General features: G+C 41.8%; 2 protein-coding genes across 2 annotated transcripts; both read left to right on the top strand.

Moving 5' to 3' along the window:
• Nucleotides 1–1780: 1780 nt before the first annotated feature.
• On the top strand, nt 1781–23654 carry LOC135697781 (E3 ubiquitin-protein ligase PPP1R11). The gene is made up of 3 exons (XM_065217595.1): nt 1781–2028; nt 23144–23414; nt 23480–23654. The coding sequence occupies exons 1-3, from the start codon at nt 1912–1914 to the stop codon at nt 23548–23550; spliced, it is 459 nt and encodes a 152-aa protein (XP_065073667.1). The 5' UTR covers nt 1781–1911; the 3' UTR covers nt 23551–23654.
• On the top strand, nt 2104–3586 carry LOC135697780 (succinate--hydroxymethylglutarate CoA-transferase). Its single transcript, XM_065217593.1, has one exon. It carries the CDS (start codon nt 2215–2217, stop codon nt 3505–3507), a length of 1293 nt encoding a protein of 430 aa, XP_065073665.1. The 5' UTR covers nt 2104–2214; the 3' UTR covers nt 3508–3586.
• Nucleotides 23655–24049: the final 395 nt, after the last annotated feature.

Here is a 24049-nt window from a genome sequence, read left to right as displayed (position 1 = left end):
AAAACACTTGGAAATTTTATCGTCTCATTCCGTCACCGACCATTGAGAATGCAAACAGTTTCTGTCCGCTTTTTTTTAAAGCAAAAATGGACGATCTCCGGAAAAGGTTAGATTACGGAACATTGGAGAGGCTTACGGATAAGTCTATACAGTTTTATCCAATATGGTATTATAATGTCTCCTGTAATTTTTTTTTTCGCTACACCTGCATTTATTTTCAATGTAAATATTAGAAAGTTTTTTATATCAACGATGACAAATAACCCAGCACCAGCATCCTCCATTTGAAGAAATGGGTATTTTTTACCCATTTTACAAAAAACACCATTTCTAGATAGAGCTGGAATTAGGGCGTAACAGCTTTTGTAAACAATGACTTCTATCCATGATTTCTAGGAACTCAAGGCACGCCCAAGCATACCAGCATAACCATCGGATAGGGAAAGTCTTTCCCTACTCGATGAAGATGTTGGTTTGCGTGGGCGAGCCTTGAATTTCTATAAATCATCGATAGAAGTCATTGTTTACAAAAGCTGTTAGGCCCTAATTCCAGTTCTATCTACACGAAACGAAAATCAATTATGTTATTCATGTGTTTCACTTATACATTTTTGCCAAAACATCAGCCTTATACATTCCATAAGACGAACCGCATAGATCATATAAGAATGCATAAAAGGTATGTGTGATCGCTTATACATTTCATTTGACACATGATCTTCATTAACTTTTTGCAAGGTGTCTGCTCATTAGTTGACTTATACATTTTATGAATAATCAGCAATAGAAATTTGCCAAAAGGTATAAGGAGAGTTCTATCCGTGTAGATTTATTGACAGATCCCCCATTTACCCATTAATGAGTAAACCATACACGCTAATTCTGGTCAACTCAAAATTGAGTCGAATGTACTCATTTCAGCGGCAAGTAGAGCTACTCAAAATTGAGTAGCCTTATGTTGACTCACTTTTGAGTAAACGATGTTCTCACGTAGACTGCGTCAAATCCACTCGGCGGTATTTTCAGTTGCGAGGAGGGTGGAAATTGCCTGCTCCGGATTCATTCTACCGGAGCAGAAAATTGTTCAACACCGTTTCCCTAATAGTACGTTCCGAATACAGAGTTATAACATGTTATAGCGCTATCTTGATGGTGGTTTCTATGTTGCAATTATTTGACAGCCGTTATAACATGTTACAACTCTCCAGTATGTACAGCGTTTAAGCTATTCGTACTTACCTGAAGGCATTTCAGCCGGTTTTAAGTAACATTTTCTATGAGGTTACCTCCGAAATGACTGGCATTTTTTCCAAGTCCATGATTTTGCTGACTGAGTGGCTTTTACTCAGTTTGACCTTTCTCGTTTACTCAATTTTTGACAACTCGATACATCGGATAAAAGTGAGTACGATCGACTCACCTGGTGAACAATCAGAAGTTAGCGTGTAGTTTACCCATTAAATGGGGAGGAGCATTTTTAGCGGAAATGGGTGTTTTTATACCCATTAATGGGTTTTCACGAAACACCGTGTTCGACTTTACTGCCGCTATTCGCATAACAGTCTCATGTCCTATGGGCGCCGGCCCGGATTTCCTATCTACATAGGACTGTTATGCGAATAGCGGCAGTTTAGCCTGATGCACCACATTTTATCGTTTTTCTGTCAATGCCATTTGAAGTTTTGGTTGTCTGTTTCTGTCTGTTTGTCTTGTTATTCTTGCGCCACCGTTTTTTTTTTCGTGTGAAAATCCATATTAAATTTTGTGTTTGATCATTAAATGATTTAAATTTTATTCGAGAAACACTGTCTACAAATAATTTTCTGACAAATTCACATCTGTCTTGTGGTTAAAAATAAAACAGGAACCGGTAGTGCGGGTGGTAGGTGATATTCTCAGTTTTGCTTTCCTATGGCAGCAGATCATTCGGGGACGACAATGCGTCCAGAAGAGGTCGCATCGGCCGGCGGCAGCAGAACCATCACCGAAACCCTTACACAGGAGCAAATTCCAGGCACTAGCAGTCAGGTAGGTGATTTTTTCTTCTTCCTGAGATTGTCTTTTATTTGTTTAATATCAGACGAAGAGCACAGTTGCGAAAGTGGTGGAAATTGCGCATATTTGTGTGTTCATATTTGCATTGCACCTGTCGTTGCTTATCAGCTGTGCGAATTCTTTATTTGAAAGTGAATCTTTAAAGATCTTTTTTTGAAAATGTTACGTTACTGTAGTATCTTATTGCGCCGCAATTGTCCACAATGGAGTAATTCAAGAAAGTTCCACCGAGGGAACATTCTGGCAAGTGTGAAACCGGATAATTATCCCTTGGAGGGAATCAAAATTTTGGACCTAACTCGAATCGTGGCCGGTCCCTATTGTACGATGGTTTTATCGGATTTGGGAGCGGAAGTTTTCAAGATCGAGCGACCGTTTTACGGAGATGAATCCCGAAAGTGGGGTCCCCCATTCCTGCAAGATTCAGTTGATTCGGTTTACTTCATGGCGTCGAATCGAAACAAGAAAAGCGTATGCGTGGATTTGAAGAAGGGAAAAGACGTGATTTATGACCTGGCTCGAAAGTGTGATGTCCTGGTGGAGAACTATGTTCCTGGAAAGTTAGATAAATTTGGGCTAGGATACGAAGACCTGAAGAAGATTGCTCCCTCGCTGATTTACTGTTCTATTACGGGATACGGGTCGGTAGGACCATATAAAGGCAAACCTGGTTACGATGTGATTGCTGCATCAATGGGAGGCTTACTTCACATCACCGGAAGTGAAAATGGTGCCCCAGCTAAAGTAGGAGTTGCCATAACGGATATTGCTACAGGACTATATGCGCATGGAGCTATTCTGGCTGCGTTGTTACAGCGATACAGAACAAATCGCGGTCAAAAAATTGATGTCAATTTATTCTCGACACAAGTGGCCTCTCTCATCAATGTGGCCAGTAATTATTTGAACGCAGGAAAGGAAGCTAAACGCTGGGGAACGGCGCATGAAAGTATTGTTCCTTATGAAGCTTTTCCCACTAGCACCGGTCATATCACGATTGGTTGTGGAAGCAATGCTCAGTTTGAAGCACTTTGCAATTACCTGGAGATTCCGGAGGTCGCCAAAGACTATCGTTTCGTAACCAATCAAACCCGCGTCAAGCATCGTCAAGAGTTGATTTCTATTCTAACACCAATAATTCAGCAGCGTACCTCTGCCGAATGGATGAATATATTTGCCAATGCACCATTTCCAGTAGGACCTATCAATAGCATGGCAGATGTTTTCCACGATCCGCACATTCAAGCAATTGAACTGGTGAAGAGTCTCGATCATCCTACAGCGGGAAAGGTGAGGGTTGTTGGCCCTCCGGTCGTGTACAGTGAAGCCAGCAATCAAGCACAGAGTGCCCCGCCCCTCCTGGGAGAACATACTGATTTGGTTCTACGTGAGTTGCTGAACTATACGGATGAGCAAATAACAAAGCTCCGTCAGAATGAGATTATTCAATGATATTCTCAGATGCATTTGAAACAAAAGATCTATGATATTAAAAAGCATTTAATGAGACATAACTTTTTTATTAGATTGTTCAGAAAAAAATTCCCTAACCTCTACAACTCAGTTTATCCGGTGCTTTTAGGTAAATTCAGCACGTATGTCTTCTGTACCATCTACTTCATCCTGTTTGACTTCCAACTGCAAAAGCGAGATTGGCTCGTTCGATAGCGATTCATCAGTAGTTCTCCGATTATAATAGTTTTGATGATTTCGTTTGTTCTTTGCTTCTTTTGAAAAAAACTTCTTTTGTTTGCATCATAACTTCATAGACGCATTTCGCGCCAAATCGTATTCGGAGCTGGCAGCACCATCTCAGATTTCAATGAAACTTTCTGGATGTGTGGACCTTGACTAAATAAGGCACTTTGCATATACTTAGTTTTTCCAAAATTTTTCTAGACTAACCTTTGAGAAGGGCCAAACTTTTTTTTGCCTATTTTTTTCTCAAAAATATATGAAAAAATGACAACTCCTACAAAAATGTGTTGTATGGATGACTTTTAGGAAATTGTCCAAAAATTCCATTAGAGAATTACATTGAAAAAAATCGATTTTAAATGTTGAAGTCGATTTAAAAAATGGTAATTTTTGTTTTGATGAAACTTTGTCTCAAGATGGGTATTGTTCGCGACGCGCGTGTCACGTTCATCAGACGAAGCCGAAGGGGCTTCGTCCTTTATTATTATTTTTCGAGAGGAACTCGCAATCCGCGAAGGATCACGCGGCGAACTTTCGGCGTGCGGTTATTCACAGACCAGACCGGAGGAAGGGGTTCGAATGCCTCACGGAGGATCCTAATCGAATTGGTAGGTTTCGACTGGCTTCGAGCTCGTCGTTCCAACAGCAGGAACCGATACCACTTGAAGCGAGATTCGCCTACTTTCGAACAGGATTCCTTAGGACTTGGCTGAGTGCTCTACGGTTGGGATATGGTTGGACGGTAGCTGCCCAGCTCAGATGGGGGCAGTAGCGCGATTCCAACAGATACACCAGCGGTAAACCTGATCAGCCTAGTCGGGGAGTGCCCAAACTCTGAAACGGGTTCCGACCAATAAAGGTGCTCGGCCGGTACTTGCCCAGCTCAGATGGGGGCAGTAGCGTCGATTCCGAGGAAACTCTTATTGGAAACGGATTACCGCGAGAGAGTTTGATAGGCTGGAGGCGAAGAGTGTTATTGAGGTGATATGTAGGAGTAAGGGTGGACCTGGCGACAAGTCCGTACACTTGGATAGGATAGTGAAAACTGAATATATTTTGGTTGTATCAAAACGCTTTTATAGCGTCCCTTAGACCTAAGTTTTGGGCGTCGGTGCCCACGTACGCATGTGCGTCTACATATCTTCCCGCACAGGGGTTCTAGACGCACTTTCTTCCTAATTCTAGATTTCCCTTGGTCACGCATCCTAGTAGGGGAACGTTTTCATTTTTAACTTTTATGACCCAAGTTCTCGCGCCTCGCTGGTGCATGTAAATTACTTTAAATCAATCCGCACCAGGCTTCCTGTTTACATTGGCCCGCTCCCCAGATCTAGCCTATAGCTTGGATGCGTACGCATGCATCGCTGCCTATCTAGGCCTAAGTGCATTTTTCCATTGATTTTGCTCTCTGCGGTGGAACCGTCGCTAGCTCGGTTTTATTGCCCTTTGTGTTTTTGGAAGGATGCCGAACGCAAGATTGTCCCTTGGGACGATTTCATTGCTTTCTATTAATGCTTCAACTATCCTTCCCAAGACTGGTTCTATTACGATAATTCGTTTATCTTGGCGTTGTTACGCATCTTTTTAGAGAACCAGATTTTATTACCTTTGCGCCAGGCTCGCATTGCCGGGCGCACCGAGCTCCATGCGACCGATTCATTACCATTCCATTCACATAGCACGCGGACTGCCTTGGCATCGAGCGTCTAATACACCGCAGCGCTGCACGCATTGCAGGGCTGCATATGGTTCACCGTGAAGCGAAGAAAGTGGAAAGTAAATGCGTACTGATTCTATATGCGTCAGCCAGATCTGGCGGTGTGGCATGTTTACTTCTCGTTTACGAGGCGTGAGTTAGGGTAGGTTTGGTCTTGACTTTGTGCTTCTTGCACCTCTCTTAGACAAATTTCTTGCTTTCGCTTATTTCCCGTACGAGGGCGGTGACCTATCGTGGGAACTTGAAAATGCATAATGAATTGCGATATTTTACGTTGCATCTGCAACATCCCGGGCCTCGTAATTCTTACTAGATTTACTAATCTAAATCATATGTTAATATTGCAATTTTTCATTATTGGGATGTTACATTGCTCCGAGTGTTTAAATTCCATGTTTTACATTTCAGTGTTTGATCTTGTATGTAGTCATTAATTTTTCTAATATGTTTATAATTTTCCGTACTTTCGTACTGCTTTTACTGATCATGATATATAATTTTCGTAACTCTAATTGAGTTGATTTATATGCCTTTGTACTTCTACGTATTTGTATGCTTGATATATATCTGTTTTGTTTTTATGTTTATATCATGTCTTGATAATTCTTCTATAATTTCTTCTTAGTTTATATATAATGATTCGTTGTATAAATGATGATTACATATTTGTCAAATAATGTCTTCTCTTCTTGAGGTGGTGGGATGTTAGTTTGTTTGATATTTCTAGTTGTTAAGGAAAAACTATAATTTATTTTCTTGTCTTTAATAGATATAAATCCCATCAATATACCTCTTTTCATTTTATGCTAATTATGTACTTATTAATTTAATGTTATTTCAGGTGTCCATCTTCGGGTGGTGCAGCCGAGCGTCGCGCATGCACTTTTCGTCAATGTTGCTGTCTGCTACTACTTGTGAATTCGAGGGTGATCTCACCCTTGGCTTGGCTTGATTTTCTTTCATGTTGAATCGGCTCGGTTTTGAAATGCCGATTCTGGTGCAATGTTGTCTAGTTGATTCGTCATCTCGTTGTTGTCGGCATTCACTACTGGATGTGAATGTTGGTTTCTGGCGGACTGGCTGATACCCAGTCGTCTTGTTATCATATGCGTATTGGCTGACTTTTTAGGCGGGTATCTTCTATCGGGGCATCGTGAGCGCTACATAGGGGTGCGCAGGAGGGTGGGCGCGAGCCACCGTCTGTGGTTCTTCATCGGATAGTGGTGTGTTTTCTGAAGGATTGGTCCCATCTTCAGGCGTCGTTACATCATATGTTCTGGTCGTTGACTTCTTGATGTTCTTCAGAGTGTTCCTATGCGTGAGGAAGGTTGTCATGGAGTCCCACAGCGATGCGATTAGCTGCCATCCGAATCCATAGATGTCATACAATATGCGTCCGTGCATCAAGGTATCTACAAGAAACTTGATTATTCTGCCAATGATATACAGCCCGATGGCTGTAGATGTTATATTACCCAACCAAGATGACAATGACACAAGTTTTTCCCAATACTTGTTTATCATGTTGTCAATTAACTTTTCTGACATTAGGGCTTCGAAATGAAATCCCTGCTTGCTGGGATTTTGTCCAGTTAATATCTTATGTACCACGTTTGTGGCTATGCGACGGTCACCCTGATCGTATATCATGGTTCGCATCTTTTTCAAACTATCAGCGTCGTAAATTCCGCTTTCCATTAAATTTGGAAGAGGTGTGTAAGTCCATTTGGTCACTATGTCCGTGGCCAGTTTTTGTGGGAATGTAGTTTCTCTTATCTTCCCATCAAATGTGTACCATCTGCCTCCAAATTGGAATTTGGCTGGTAACAACGGTGTACATTCAATTTCCGTTCCTCGCATTTGTAGTGTACGTGTGACTGGGGTTAGAAACATTGTGACATTTCCGAACTTCACTGGAAGTTCTTGATAGCACCTTTCTGATGCAAACGGTTGCACGTAGACCGGCTTGCATTCCAATACGTGTAGCACTTCTCCGGCTACTACCGCGGAAAAACCCGTTCTTTTCATTATGCTATTAACGAATTCTGTTGGGTTTATGCGGGCAAGTGTAAGTTTTGTTTCCAAAAGTGCCTTGTCTAATTTACACATTTCAGTCATTACTGTATTGTATACGTCGTCGAGCTTCTGACCGACGTAATTCTCAACTAGAGTTATTTTAGAATTGAAGTATGTGAAAATGTCATGATTTTTTGCACTTGATGGTCTTCTAGCAAATGGAGACTTGAACTCCGCTTCTTCCAATATGAATATTCTCGGGTGGTCTGTGCTATAACCCTTGTATCTGCATATCTTCGCTGTATCTTTGGTGCGAATTGAAAACAAATGCGAATCGGAAATGGAGGTATAAACGGCATGTGGATTTGGTTTATTTCCTTCTATATTTATTGTCTTGTTAACCTTTCCTTCATATATAACTTCGAAATCGGTGTCTTCACACCGTTGGTTTAGGCTCACGTCCCAAGTGGAGTATCCATCTTCTGAGTCTAGGCACTTTCCATGTGAATATGGACATACTAGTCCGTGTCGGAGCATAATTTGATCATTCTCGTTATCGATTGTTGCCATGTAGTTATACAATGCGATTTCATATTCAAAGTATACTAACGCATTGATCCAAGTATACTCCGGTGTTTTATACACGCCACCGCTGCAAGAACTAGCCCATACGCTACCTACGACTAAGGTTTCTCCTCTAGTCGTGTGGTTTCTCTTAAGTTCGAGGAGTCCCGCGCTCAATGTTAAGGGAATAGCTCCCGTGAGTTGAGTGCGTCTACACTCGTCGGGTGTAAACTCCTTTACTATGTAAGAGTATCCGCGCTCATAGTCCGAGGTGTGCGAGTGCATTCCGCAGTGCCTTATTGATCTCTTAATGATCATTTTGCACTGATATACCATTGTGCTTCCCTTAGAGCTTCTTTGAAGTACTTGAATAGGTACTTCAGATATTGAAAGATTCTTTGTAGAAGGGATACAAGACGTTACGTCCAATAGTGAATAACTTGTCATATTCACTTCTGGGCTCGCGCAGTCATACGCGATAAGCCCGGTTGGGTATTGCCCTAACGCTGCCGTTATAAAAAATAATACCATTATTATGGTCATATACCATGGAACATGGATTTTAGTTTTGTTCGTTACATTTCTAGGTTTTTGTTTCGAGTTCATTCTGTCTTTTAGTTCTTTAACCTTATCGATGTCTACTTTACATCGTTTTCCCCAAGAATTAAAGTTCTTTCCTGCGCGTTGATCCATTGTCAAATTAGCGCTTGGTAACTCGCCCTCCACCTTTCTTTTTCTATTTGCGGAGACTGGACCTATATCGCCGTCCTCGTACTCCCGATGGTGGTTTATACGGTGGATTTCCACTGGTTGATTTACCACCTTTCTTTTACGTTTAATTGGTGGTGCCTTCTGCCCTTTGCCCTTATCTTGAAGGGCTGGTTTAGTTTCCCTTCGATTCTTTGTACATACCTTTGGTGCTTCTTGGTGAAGGTTTATGTGTGCCGTAGTTGTTTCGTCCTTAGTCGTCGCTGCGCTCTTTACGTCAAGCACTGCTATTTTCGTGGCAGGTCTTACGTAATTTCCTTGTATCGTTTTAACTTCTGCCGACCTAACTTGTCCGTCGGAACTTGTGTGAACTTTCACAACTCTCCCTTTGAGCCAATTGCCGGGTAGAGTTCCTTTGTCCGTTATGACCACAATGTCGTCGACCTTGATTGGCTCGACTTTCTTGGTCCACTTATTTCTTTTGATTATGGTGGGGAGATATTCTTTTCGCCACCTATCCCAGAAATATTTTGCGTAATGAATAATACGCTTGTAGTGTGCTCTACTTAAACTGTCTGTTGTTAGTGCGGTTGGTGCAGGAGGGTTCTTTGGGTGTGCTCCTAAGAAATGAGAAGGAGTAAGAGGTTCGTCATCTGCTTTGTCTAGCGATACATGGGTTAGTGGTCGTCTATTCAATATGCCTTCGGCTTGTATTAAAGCCGACCTTAATTCGTTTTCTGTTGGCATATGGTGTTGGCGTGCTTTAGCCATTTCGTACAGGCATATCTTTATGTTTCTAATTAACCGCTCCCAAGCTCCGCCGAAATGTGGTGCGGCTGGAGGGTTAAAGTGCCATTTAATGCGCATTTCTGCGGCCTTTCCTTCTCCCATTTCCCTTTCAATTTCCTGAACGGCTGTCTGCATTTCCTTTTCGGCTCCGATAAAGTTCGTACCATTATCGCTGTACAGATGCTTGACCGGGCCTCGTCTGACTTGAAAGTTCCTCAAGCAGACTATAAATGCGTCTGTGTCTAATTTTTCAGCCAAGTCTAAGTAAACGGCTCTTGAGGTTAGGCACGTAAATATAACGCCCCACCTCTTTTCTATTGACCGTTTTACTTGTACTTCTATTGGCCCAAAATAATCTACTCCCGTGTGTGTAAACGCGGGGTTGTATATATCCAGCCTACAATCGGGTAGGCATGACATGAGCGGTTCGCTAGGTGAGACCTTCTCATTCTTACAGTGCTGACAATTTGCCTTGACTGTGTTATGAACTCTTCTTGGATCTATTATCCAATATTTTTCTTTTGCCGCGGCTAAAATAGTTTGATCACCGTGGTGCAGATTTTCTTCATGATAAAATTTCATGATCAGTCTGGTAATTGGGTGTTTGGTGGGTAAGATCATTGGTTCCCGTGTTGATAGCGGTACAATGTCTGTGTTTGCCAAACGTGATTGGACTACCATAACCTCATGATCGTTGATTCGTGGGGTTAGACATCTTAACCTTCCTGATTTAGTGATTTCACCGTGCTTTGTAATGTCATGCATTTCGTCGGTGAAACCTTCCCACTGTGCCTTGCGGACAATAGCATATTCGGCTATTTGCATGTCGTCTTCGCTTATATTTTTATCGAAGTTTCTTTTGTCTTTTATCCAATCGACAAACTTCTTCAAAATGCAGACTTCCTTGAGTAACTTCTCCCAATTAGAGTAACGATACTCGCGGATAAATTTAAAGTCTGATTCGACTTCTTGGTGAAACATTACCGACTCCTTTATTTCTTCGGTCGTTTCTCGCATAAACCTTGATTTTGGCCACATACATTCTTCTTTCCAAATGAATGTTGGACCTGCTAACCATTTAGGTTTTCCCTTGGCTAGCTTGGTTCCTTCGTCTGCTGGATTTTCGTCCGTGGGTACATAACGCCACTGCTCAATTTTTGTTTCTTCTAAGATTTCTCCTATGCGGTGTGCTACAAATTCTTTATACTTTCGGTGGTCAGAATGAATCCAAGACAGCACCGTTTGCGAGTCTGACCAATACGTAATTTTGGAAGGCTTCTTGCGCAGCTCCTTCTTCAACGTTTTGGTGAGCCTTGTGCCTAAAACTGCTGCTAGCAATTCCAACCTCGGAATTGATAGTTTCTTAATTGGTGCTACTCTTGATTTAGCAGCTAACAGACGAATACTAACAGTCTGACCGTGGCTACCTAATCCTCTGACATAGGTGGCCGCTGCGTACGCGTATTCTGACGCGTCGACGAAAGTATGTAGTTCAAATTTTTGTACCTTTGGAGCTAACATCCATCTAGGTATCTTCACATTTGCTGCTTGTTTTATTATTTCTAAAAATTGTTTCCATTGATTGTAAGAGCGCTCTGAAATTTCTGCGTCCCAATCCGACGTTTCCTTATGCAGCTCTTGGATAAGTATCCTACCATGTATGGTAAGATTAGCGATTAATCCCATTGGGTCATAAACGCTCATAACGAAGGATAATACCTCTCGTTTAGTCGGCTTTCTAATTTCATGGCGTACATCTACTGGTAGCCGATTAAATTTAAGTTGGTACTGAATACAATCTTTACTTGTATCCCAGTACATCCCAAGAACCTTTTCACCTTCGGACTCCTTATCCTCGAAGGTTTTAATCTTGTCCACTTGGACCCTATTCTTCGGAAGTGAAGCTAGCACTTCTTTACTATTAGAAACGAAATTTCTGATAAAGAATTTCGCCTTGTCGTGAATTTCCATAACGTCTTTGATCGTTTGCGTTGCCTCTTGAGGCGTGTCGAAACTATCAATATAATCATCAACGTAATGCTGTTTTATTATTGCCTTTACCGCCTTGGGTTTTGTTTCGGCGTATAGACTGGCGTTGTAGTTCTTAACAGCTTGCGCGCAGGCTGGAGAGCTGGTAGATCCGAAGATCATAACCTGCATGACGTACACGTCAGGCTCTCGGCTGTCGTCACAATCACGATATAAGAAGCATTGCTTCTTCTGGTCCTCTAGACTAATTCCCACCTGACTAAACATTTCCTGCACATCTCCAGCGGATGCGATAGCCCCTTCCCGGAAATTAGTGGTGACGCCAAACAAAGAGGTTGTAGCGTCGGGACCCGCTAACAACGCGTCATTTAGAGAAATGCCCCAAGACTTTGCGGCCGCATCGAACACCAAGCGTGGCTTAGGAGGTGTTTTATTTTTATTTACCACGATAAAGGTTGGGAGATAAAATATCTCTCCAGCCCATTCCTCCTTTTCCTTTGGTGTTAATTTGCGCGCGTAGCCCTTGGTTACATAATCCGCAATCGTGTTGTTTGTCCAGTTCTTCAGTTCTGGATCTTTTTTCAATTTCGCTTCCAAATTTTGGAGCCTCTTATAAGCTTGTATGTAACTCTCTGGTAGATGCGTATCATCCTCTTTCCAGAGTAACCCGACTTCGTATTTTTCCCCTGTATATTTTAGGGTCTTATTTATTATCTCCTTGGCTCTAATTTCATTCTTGGTCTCAGGAAGTTTTTCTGGAATTTTGACTCCAAAGTCCTCCACTGAAAAATATCGTTGCATTAGATCATTCATTTTGTCATCTTCCTGAATGACCATTAAATGTTCTGCTTGTGCGGTATGTTTGATATTACCAAATATCAACCAGCCAAGCTTAGTTTTGATTGCGATGGGTTCATTCACTCCCATCGCTCGTCTTTCTAACGGATATAATAAATGGCTATGATTTAGCCCAATAAGTAATTTTGGCTGTGCATTCTTATAATTCTTTATTGGTAAATTGGCCAAGAACGGATATTTGTCTGCCAAATTATCGTAGTTCACGGTTTGAACCGGTAAGTGAAGATTACTTGCGGTTCTGACGTTTGTCAACGTGAATTCATTATCGGAATTGCCTTTAATTTTTAATTTGACCCTCCTGCTAGTTTTCTCTTCCCTAGACACATTCTGGGTCCATTTTATTTTGAGTGGATCACGTACTCCTTCTAACTCAAGTTCCTCAGCAACCCCTTCATCTATTAAAGTTAAGGAGGATCCTGGGTCTAGGAAGGCGTAGGTTTCCACCTCGCAATTCTTATTTTTAAGTGTTACCGGAATGATCTGGTAAAACACTTGTGCCCTTTGCTCCTCGTGTAAGTTTGAAGTTTCGGGTCGTGGTTCGGTTGGCTCGCCGGAGGCTGTTATCTGTCTTCTTTCCGGTCTGCTACCTTGATTATGAATATCCCTTGGGATATGTAGTAGCCTATGATGGTGCTCGTTGCATCCATTTATGCCACAGTTTCTTTGAAAATTACAGTTTCCTTTGTGTCTGAACAGACACAATGGACATACTCGCAATTTAAGTATTTCCTGTCGTCTGTTTTGTACAGACATTTTTCCAAATTTTTGGCACTCTCTTAGTCTATGTGTTCCGTTACACATATAACAACGTACGTTGTTTTCTGAGTGCACATTGACTCTATTCCTTTTTTCGATCGGAGCTCTATTAGAATTATAGAGCTCACGATGAATGTCGGCCTTAGGCTTTAGCCATTTAGCCAAATCTTTAAGGGAGGGTACTGAATTGCCTTGTTTGGCATTAGATTCTACTACCTCCAACCATTTTATCTGGGTGTCGCAAGACATCTTGCTTACCAGTTCCTCAACTAAGCGAGGATCATTTGAGTACGCCATCTGATTGGAGGCGGTTAAATGCGCTATCAAATTTTCTAGACCATTCGATATCTCGACTATCGCTAAGTGGCCTCCTGTTCTAATACGCTCGAGATCGTCTCGCAGCTCCTTATAGACCCGTTTTGACTGTCCAAATTGTTTTTCGAGTCGTTCCATTATTTGCGGTACGTTTGCTTGATCAAGCATCATGGACTGTACCGCCTTAGCCGCTGGGCCCCCTAGTGCCTTTTGCAGCCGTATCAAATTTTCCAAACTGGTATATTTCCCCTGCTCGGTCGTGGCCTCGAACATTTTCTTAAATGCTGGCCACTCTCGAGCGTTCCCAGAGAACTGGGGCAGACTCATTTCTTGCCGTTTTAAATACATAGCTACGGAATCGTCGTCCGCAGCTGTCTCTTTTCTTACGAGTTCGTTTTCAAGCTTGACTTTATTCAGCTGGATCGCCTGAGCGATGTCCAGCAATACGTCTCGCTTGTCCTTTTCTTCCTTATGTTTAGATTCAAGCTCACGTTTGTAGTGCGCTAGCTCCGTCTCCATAGACGTCGCGTGAATCTCGGAGGATTTCTGTGCCTTTGCACGTGCCTCCAGCTCTAAAGCTATATTTGCTAATTTATTCTTCATCTGAATAAGTTCGTCGGCTTGCGCCTTCTTAATACTTTCATCCATGCGGCATTTCGCACACGACCAAGGTTCTTTTTTATCAGGTAGACAGGTGAGTTCCACGCATCCATAGTGGAACCACCTATCACATTGGTCACAAGCGACCATATCTTGCACCTCGTCCTTACGAGTGCATAGGCGACAATGGCCGAGCACATTGTCTACAAAATTCATTGCTATTTTGTTTGTGTTTCTTTCTTTTTAATGACTTTTCTTTCTTACACCCTTTCTTTCTATCTCACTAGAGATTTTATATCGGTTTTACGTGCACCCTTCTGTTGCTCAAGTGAGCCTGTTTTTCTTATTTTCCGTTTCTCTTTTAACGAGTACGTTGACTCGTTATGCAATAAACGTTTCGGGTTTATGACCCGCCTGGCGGATTTCTTACAGGGAATCGATGGGTTCGTTGACCCGTTTTTATTCTCCTTCCCCTTAGAACTTCGTAGGCTAATTGCCTGTTTAATTTTCCTCGTGATCGTGTTCTCTAACGAGGTGTATTTTGTTTATTTCCTGCTCAGGAGCTGGAACCCTTGGGAACTTGTCCCGAATAGTCACTATTGACTTCCTCTTGCCCCGGATTAAACCGCAGACCTGTGCAGGATTTCCAACTCAGGAGCTGGAAATCCGCTAAAACTATCTCGGATTACACCGTAGATGTTTTACTATGGCATTCACGAACCTTTTGTTCGGAATCCTTCCTGTGAGTCCCTCCTATGTGGACTCCCGACTTTCACGGTGGGTCCCTGATAATTATTCTCGAATTTTTCCTATATAAATTCCGATAATTATCTCCCGTATTCCTGTGGGTTCTGACAAATACCTCCCGAACTTCTTGGGACTGATAAATATCCCCACCAGCCTTCCTTACGAAGGTTGCCCTACCTACTGTCGGGCCCGGCCTACTTATGTAGGCACTGTTTCGAAACTCCCGGCTTACGCCGTTGCAGACGTTTCTTCCTTGGGCGTTCGCGTACCTTCCGTGCGGAACCCCGTCTTACTGGAACCTATCCCGGATTAACACCGTAGACGTTCCTAAACGAATTTTGTTTTTGGGTTTTTAGGCCCCTTATAGTCCGGAGACTGCTGTTATGTTTGGGTTTTTAGGCCCCTTATAGTCCGGAGACTGATTCAATTCACACTTTATCTTAAACACTTCACTTTAGCACTTGATTAGTTGGGTCCTAATTGGCAGGGTGTTATTGATTTGTTACTTATTAATTAGGAAAAGAATAATTACTTACCTGATGACCCTGCTGGTGCTAGAGTCTCCTTATTTCACTTAAGCCCGTAGGCTTTCACTTTACTATTAGACTTTCTTCCGGTGTCGGAACACCTACACTGTGAGTTCTTATAGCACTATTGCTCCTCTCTGGAGCCACCATATGTTCGCGACGCGCGTGTCACGTTCATCAGACGAAGCCGAAGGGGCTTCGTCCTTTATTATTATTTTTCGAGAGGAACTCGCAATCCGCGAAGGATCACGCGGCGAACTTTCGGCGTGCGGTTATTCACAGACCAGACCGGAGGAAGGGGTTCGAATGCCTCACGGAGGATCCTAATCGAATTGGTAGGTTTCGACTGGCTTCGAGCTCGTCGTTCCAACAGCAGGAACCGATACCACTTGAAGCGAGATTCGCCTACTTTCGAACAGGATTCCTTAGGACTTGGCTGAGTGCTCTACGGTTGGGATATGGTTGGACGGTAGCTGCCCAGCTCAGATGGGGGCAGTAGCGCGATTCCAACAGATACACCAGCGGTAAACCTGATCAGCCTAGTCGGGGAGTGCCCAAACTCTGAAACGGGTTCCGACCAATAAAGGTGCTCGGCCGGTACTTGCCCAGCTCAGATGGGGGCAGTAGCGTCGATTCCGAGGAAACTCTTATTGGAAACGGATTACCGCGAGAGAGTTTGATAGGCTGGAGGCGAAGAGTGTTATTGAGGTGATATGTAGGAGTAAGGGTGGACCTGGCGACAAGTCCGTACACTTGGATAGGATAGTGAAAACTGAATATATTTTGGTTGTATCAAAACGCTTTTATAGCGTCCCTTAGACCTAAGTTTTGGGCGTCGGTGCCCACGTACGCATGTGCGTCTATCTTCCCGCACAGGGGTTCTAGACGCACTTTCTTCCTAATTCTAGATTTCCCTTGGTCACGCATCCTAGTAGGGGAACGTTTTCATTTTTAACTTTTATGACCCAAGTTCTCGCGCCTCGCTGGTGCATGTAAATTACTTTAAATCAATCCGCACCAGGCTTCCTGTTTACATTGGCCCGCTCCCCAGATCTAGCCTATAGCTTGGATGCGTACGCATGCATCGCTGCCTATCTAGGCCTAAGTGCATTTTTCCATTGATTTTGCTCTCTGCGGTGGAACCGTCGCTAGCTCGGTTTTATTGCCCTTTGTGTTTTTGGAAGGATGCCGAACGCAAGATTGTCCCTTGGGACGATTTCATTGCTTTCTATTAATGCTTCAACTATCCTTCCCAAGACTGGTTCTATTACGATAATTCGTTTATCTTGGCGTTGTTACGCATCTTTTTAGGGAACCAGATTTTATTACCTTTGCGCCAGGCTCGCATTGCCGGGCGCACCGAGCTCCATGCGACCGATTCATTACCATTCCATTCACATAGCACGCGGACTGCCTTGGCATCGAGCGTCTAATACACCGCAGCGCTGCACGCATTGCAGGGCTGCATATGGTTCACCGTGAAGCGAAGAAAGTGGAAAGTAAATGCGTACTGATTCTATATGCGTCAGCCAGATCTGGCGGTGTGGCATGTTTACTTCTCGTTTACGAGGCGTGAGTTAGGGTAGGTTTGGTCTTGACTTTGTGCTTCTTGCACCTCTCTTAGACAAATTTCTTGCTTTCGCTTATTTCCCGTACGAGGGCGGTGACCTATCGTGGGAACTTGAAAATGCATAATGAATTGCGATATTTTACGTTGCATCTGCAACAGGTATGTAATTATGTTTAGTACCAAGCTTCCATACATCGCAAGATGGTCACTTTTAAGAAAGAAAAAAAAAACATTCTAACAAAAACTTTTTTATATCTGAACTGTTTTTTTTTTAACGTACCATTTTCACACAAAACTAAACCAGTGAAGCTCAAAATCATCTCAGAACCCAAGAAGCTAAATTTATGATTCAATTTTGTCTAACCAGCAACGAATCACTTGGATTAATCGAGAATTCCATATGAAAAGGGCTTATATCATTAGAAAATAATATGATTGATTATATTGTCTACTACTGAGGCAAAATCCGATACTTCTATAGCAACTTAGCATTCTTCCATACTTTAAATTTTTAAAATAGATTTTTTTCAATGTAGGTCTCAAATGGAATTATTTTTCAGTATTTTTTTCGAAAACTTGGAAAATTTCCTAAAAGTCATCCATAATACATTTTTGTAGGAGTTGTCATTTTTCCATAATATGTGTTTGAAAAAATCGGCAGAAAAAGTTTGGTCCTTCTCAAATGTTAGTCTAGATAAATTTTGGAAAAACTGAGTATGCAAAAGTGCTTATTTAGTCAAAGTCTACACATCCAGAAAATTTCATTGAAATCTGAGAGGGTTTTGCCAGCTTCGATTCGATTTGGCGCGAAATGCGTCCATAACCGATGATGTTAGGGGATCTAGGGGCAAGAGTGCCACTCTAGTAGAGTGGTCCACAGTCATATGAAAAAAAATGATGTCTGGAATTTCAAACGCAGATGAATTTAATAGAAGTTTGTATGGCCAGAAATACACCCCAAAATTTGAACTCATTTTGTACTTCCTCTAAGTCATATGGCTTGGAAAAAACCGCCAAAATGTATGGGGGTACGAGTCACTTCCACATTTTCTGTTCTAGGCCCAGTTACTGGTACATATTTTCTTGTTTATTTGTTAATTTCTTTATTTGTTATGTTTGCATCAACCAACCCGGGGGCAACTTGACAAGTCCAGTACATTTGCAGTGTACCCCGAAAATTTGGTGCTGGTGGTTCTGTCAAACTCACAAAGTTCAGAAGTGTTATCTGAATAGGGCGAATGGATTTCCGCATTCACAAATACCGTTGTGATGGTGAAGGACAATCCCTTTGTTTACGTTGGACTTGGCATCGACAGACTAGAAATAGTCCAAATGATGTGTTGTAAAAAAAGTACAGATTGTACAGACTACATATACTACAGTTACAAACCAAAATAACAAGGAAAGCATTGGCAAGTTACTAAAAATGTATAAGCACAGACAAACCCGCGAGATGTCGTTACTCAGGTCCTATGTTTTGAGATACTATGGTTTCAAGAAAAGTTCTATAGAATATATAGAAACGTCAAAGTGATCCAATGCCAGCGCTGCGGTCAGTAGTTCGCGGAACTGATAACATTCAAATCAACCGTTAAATGCGTGAACGAAGATACACAATGAAGTGTTACGTCTGTTTGTCTGTGATAAGACTGTTGCATGGTGATTGAGGTTGAACATTAATGTTCACTTGTTACAGAATTGCTTCGCAGTCGATTCTTCCTTGCAGAGTATCGGCGACGGTTAAGGCGCTGAAAACATCTCTTCGGATACGTAAGGGCTCGACATTGATCAATTGGCAGCGATTCTCGTAGCTTGGAAGACGAAGTAGATATCTCCAAAAAGCTAACGGAGCGCAAAGCGAAGAAAACGTCGTTGCACAGATTCAATTCGCTTGGCCCCATTATTGTTGTTCGGGCTCCAGACTGCAGAGTAGTATTCCAACGTAGATCGTACGAGAAAGCAATAGAGCGATTTCAAGCAGTAAATGTGTGTGAAGTTTTTAGTAATCTTGAAGACAAAGCCAAGAGTTCTGGACGCTTTGTCGACGACACACAATATATACGATATTGAGTCCAGAACGCCTAAGTCTTTCACGAAATGTACCCGTTCGATAGTCGTACCTAGTAGTTTGTAGTTGAACATAATCGGTTGTTTCTTGCGTGATAAAGTAATGATTGTACACTTAGCTAGGGTAACCACTAGTCGGTTTAAACTACACCAGTCAGCAAAGATCTCAATCTGATTATGGAGAGATTGGCAGTCGGCGAGTGAGCGGATACACAGAAAAACTTTCAGATCGTGGCCCTGTGATAACATGGGGAACGTCGTCGAAGCAAAGGAGAAATACCAATGGTCCCAGATGACTACCCTGAGGTATACCGGACTTTGCGCAGAAGCTTGCTGAGCGACAAGTGAGCAAAGTTACTGTCAGTGGGCGCTCCTTAGGTATGAACAAAACCATCTCAAAAGATTGCCACCGATCCCTAGCCTATCAAGCTTAGCAATTCCGTGGTTCAGCTTATCGAAGGCTGCCGTAAGATCTGTGTAAATAACGCCCGTTTGGGTCCAAGCAATCAAACTGTCTGTGAGGTAAAACGTTAGGCACAGCAGGTTCGTAGTTGTGGAACGGCCAGTTATGAATCCGTGTTGATCTATACTTAGATATTGCTTGCAATGCGCATTTAGGGACTCTATGACAACCAATTCTAAAAGTTTTGATACAGCACTCAGCGACGTAATTCCCCGGTCGCGTTTGCTACCCTTTTTATGAACTGGAAACAAATCCTCAGTCTTCCAGCAAGACTGAAATATGCCGCTGGAAAGAGAGAGCTGGAATATGCGGCGCAGTGGATCTAAAAGATAAGTGATGTTCTCTTTAAGAATAATCGATGGAACACCATCGGGTCCAGCCTTAGCTGAAGTCTTAATTTTAGATGCTGCTCTAGAAATCGTATCTATAGTGGCGTCGACAACGTTAAGCGTTTGGTTGACCAAAGGAACATTACTGGACGCGGAAGTAATGAGATTAGCGGAGAGTTGCTCGTCTTCAAACATACTAGCAAATTTGGCTGAGAACTGGTTGCAAATGTCTTGTTGATTGCCAGCAGTTTCACCATTAAAAATCATGGAAGAGGGTAAGCCGACTTCCCTGCGTTGCTCATGTACGAAGTTCCAGAAGGATTTCGGGCGCGATTTTAGCCGCCGTTGCATCCTCCTTTGATAGCGTTGAAAACAGAGACGACTTAACCGCTTATACTCGTGGTTGAGTCTGACATAGTAGCATTTCAGCGGAAGTGTGCGGAATTTAGTAAATGTTCTGAGAGCAGCCTTCTTAGTTCTTTTCAACGAGCGAATAATTTTCGTCATCCACGAAACGAGAGTCGATATGGATGATGTTTTTGGAAACGTGCCGCCTGTCAATGACATAAGCCAAGACGTGAGAAAAGGTTTGTGCAGCAATGTTGACGTCTACAGGATCTAGAATATGCTCGCAATCTAGGTTAGACAGCACATGGACAATACTGCGAAGGTCAGCTCTACGGAAGTCATATGATACAGCGTTTGGAGTGCTGATGAAATCATGGACAATATTATTTTCGATCACGATAACTAAAGCAGGGTGATGATGCATTTCCTTGACTAAAGGTTCGGGTGTCGTGGAGAGGAAAGGAGCTATATCACGAGCACTCACAAAGCAGAGATCCAGGCTGCGGTTGTTTTCATTCAACAGGCCATTGATTTGTGACAGAATTGCGGTACTGTCCAGGAGCTGGCTGGTTTCTACGTGGATGAACGCTTGAGATCAGGGCAAAATAAACCACTATGGGTTGGAGTCCATGCAATATCCGGTAGGTTAAAATCACCAAGAACAATAACTTCATCGGAAGGGCCTGCTTTGTCTGAAGCGACCAAGACGGATCGACAATGTGTGTCAATAAGCTCCAAGTCACGGGTTCGATCTGTAGGGATGTACACTGCACATAGAAGCAATTGACGATCACCAAGTTGAGTTGCCACCCACACTTGTTCAACCGTGTTCCTGGAATCGTCATCGCTAACTTCTGCTTTCAGTTTGGAATTAACTGCGATAAGGACGCGTCCCCCAGTAGTTTATTTCATAGAAATATTTCGTAGCCAGCACCAAAGACATAGTTTGAAATGGTTCGATAATTGAGCCATGTTTCGGACAAAACTATAATGTCGTAACAGTGATCCACGACGGCCAGATGATAATCTTCCACGAGGCCGTTCATACCGCCTACGTTCTGATAGTAAATCGTTATGTCCGACCTCCGCTGTTCGGGAACAATGGAAGGTTCAGCGTGTGGTTGCATTTGGGAGATGGGCGATAATAAATTCGTCGGTTGATCATACTTGTCAATAACAAGAGTGTGACGTACACAATTTAGAACCTTTGGAGTATGGGGAACAACGGAAGTCAATCCGAGTTAATCCAGAAAAGTTTTTAGCGTTTCAAATGAACACCACATGCCTTACTTTTTACTATCAGATGAATAGCAATCTTTGCATCTGTATAACTTTTTTGTTTCGCCATGAAACATAGTAGACAAAATGTGTGAAATTATGGTCTACTGAAAAATGGAACAGATTGGCTTAGTGCAGAATTATGAATTATGAAGTCGTTAAAATCGCGGAAACCTTAAATTATGTCGCGAAAATGACAAAGGGATTGATGTGCTATCACAAAAATTTATGTACTATGTCAAATTACCATGATTTTCTTTTTGTTGTTCTTTTTATTATGACGTACAAAGCAGTGATATCAGTTTAAACTGGAGTCTTAAGGGCCACCCACATTAGATCCGGATCTGACGCGTTGTCTAACTGTCAATTTTACGTCAACGCAAACGGATCTAATGTGGGTGGTCACGGTTTTTTTTGCACGCATCTAGTCAAAGTTTAAAATCTTCCAGTTTTGTTTATTATAAATAGAACGTATTTTGAAGTATGATTACCAGTACAGAATTATTAAGAGCTTACACTATTCACTTTTATATTGGAATTAGAATGCAAATGCAATAATCAAAATCTGAGGCGATGCTACGGTCAAGCTCGCTTCACGGCAACGGAACAGTAAATTCGGGAAGCATATTTTTGTGTTTTATACAAATCGTATCAATGTTCCGTCATATCGTATCTTCAAGTGATCTTCGCCAGTGCCACTTTTTTTCAGGCCAGGGCTTGCAAATGCCACCTTGACGATTTTTAAAATAAGCCCATAGTGGTTTATTTTGCCCTGATCTCAAGCGTTCATCCACGTAGAAACCAGTCAGCGAGGCTGCTTTTATTCAATAGATCCTCATAATGTAAGGGTGTTTTATTGTGTTCACTAAATACTCAGAATCTATACTACCAAAAACATAAATAACTGAAGATGATAAATTGTTATTTTTTTATTTTTTTGTTTCAAACGGTACAAACGATACTCCCTTAGCTCAGTCGGTAAAGGCGCAGCTACGAAGCAAGCCCATGCTGGAGGCGGATGGATTCGATTCCCGTCCGGTCTATTAATATTTCGGGTTGGACAATTTCTCGACTTGGGCATATTTATGATGGTACAGTAATAGTAGCCCTGTTTGTAAATGGGATACAAATGATAGCTTCCATGTACTCCTACGGTAATAGGTTTGTTCCCGTAATTGCTATTATGTAAGATTCTGCAATAGTAAAATGTAAATGATGTTCCCGTATTTTCTGCGGTATATGATTTTCTTGCAGCAACTTACTACAAAAGCAGAAAAGAAAGTTCGGGAACAGACCTAATATCTCCTCCCTCCAAATCTTGGTACCACAAAACGAGGTCATATTGGTAAGCGGGTTATATATCACTGATGTTTAACATTATTTTTCTTCAAGTGCAATATTTTAGTGGTTTCAGGGCACAAGAATGCATCCTTGTCCAACATCATAAGACATAAATAGTATTACATTTCACCAAAAACAATGAGACGCCAGTGATCAAATACAAATAATGATCAATTTGAACTCGTTTAACGGTAACTTCTCAATGCAGCGCTTTAGAAAGGTATTCTTCGCCGTATTTTAATAGCTCATTTCTCACTTGGTAGTTGACCAGCGGCTTTATTGGTTTCCCAGTCGACCGTTAATTGATATAAACTCGTAACATTTTCAGTTATTCGGTTTATCAATCATCCCTTACGCCTTTGGTACATTCAGGAAAATTGTATATTTTCACATTTTCTACGATTTTAGGACCCTCCTGTACTACGTCTACGGTTACAGAAGCCCCAATCATCCAAAAAAGTGCAATGGACCAATGGTACGGTAGATAACGAGCACATGAATAGGAAGAAATCCAAATGTTGTTGTATCTATGTCAAACCACGAGAATTCGGCGAAAGTTCATCCGAAAGCGAAGACGATTGTGAGCATTGTTTCGGCCATGTAGAAATAAAGAAAAAGCATAAACCAAAACCGGATTCAGACTCCGATGCAGTCGATTCCGGTGGTGGGCCATCAAAGGGTGAGTACATTAAACATATCTGGTTACAATGATAGATACAAAGTGTGTTTCTTGGTTCCACGCAGATCCATCATCAAATGATAATAATGGGGATAGATCTGATGACCAAAAGGACAGTGAGTCGAGTCCGTCGTAATGTGATTATAAATAGATGTTTTTATTTAGAGGATTAGACAAAGTATTCAGTACCTTTTTTGTAAAACTTACAATTTCCCAATCCGTTTGGGTTTTTAATAAATAATTTTAGAGTGTAAAATAAATACAAATGAATTACATTAATTTCGATGACAACTCCTACATCCATGCTTGTCATACACAGTTTTGGTCACGAACTGCTCATTTGCTAATAACTTTACACAGAGTTGACGAAACATAGTTCTTTTTAAAGCAGTAGAATAGAGTTTAAGCTTGTTATAGATACATAAAACAAAGTAGATTTTAATTCTAGTAATAAACTGTATTTGTTTTTGCGTTGTAAAAATGAAGTGAGAAATGCCCGCTGCACATCTCGGATTTTAAGAGTAAAAATTCATTGGTGTTGATTCAAATGTTAATGTTAAAATTTATCTACTTTTTGCATATCTTTAGTAAGCTATGATCCTAATTTATCAATTACTTTAAAGAAAAACAAATTT

Source organism: Ochlerotatus camptorhynchus, unplaced genomic scaffold (assembly GCF_037179485.1).
Source record: "Ochlerotatus camptorhynchus isolate MF236.1 unplaced genomic scaffold, CSIRO-AGI_Acam_v1.1 ptg000078l, whole genome shotgun sequence".
Classification (NCBI taxonomy): domain Eukaryota; kingdom Metazoa; phylum Arthropoda; class Insecta; order Diptera; family Culicidae; genus Ochlerotatus; species Ochlerotatus camptorhynchus.
Note: the sequence above shows the minus strand (reverse complement) of the source record. Positions and strands in the feature narration are given on the sequence as shown.

Excerpts from the sequence above, each read along its gene's own strand:
- LOC135697781 (XM_065217595.1), top strand. The coding sequence starts at position 1,912 with ATGGCAGCAGATCATTCGGGGACGACAATGCGTCCAGAAGAGGTCGCA. Across the intron at positions 2,029-23,143 it reads TTCCAGGCACTAGCAGTCAG|GACCCTCCTGTACTACGTCT; the intron begins GTAGGTGATTTT and ends CTACGATTTTAG. Across the intron at positions 23,415-23,479 it reads CGGTGGTGGGCCATCAAAGG|ATCCATCATCAAATGATAAT; the intron begins GTGAGTACATTA and ends GGTTCCACGCAG.
- LOC135697780 (XM_065217593.1), top strand. The coding sequence starts at position 2,215 with ATGTTACGTTACTGTAGTATCTTATTGCGCCGCAATTGTCCACAATGG.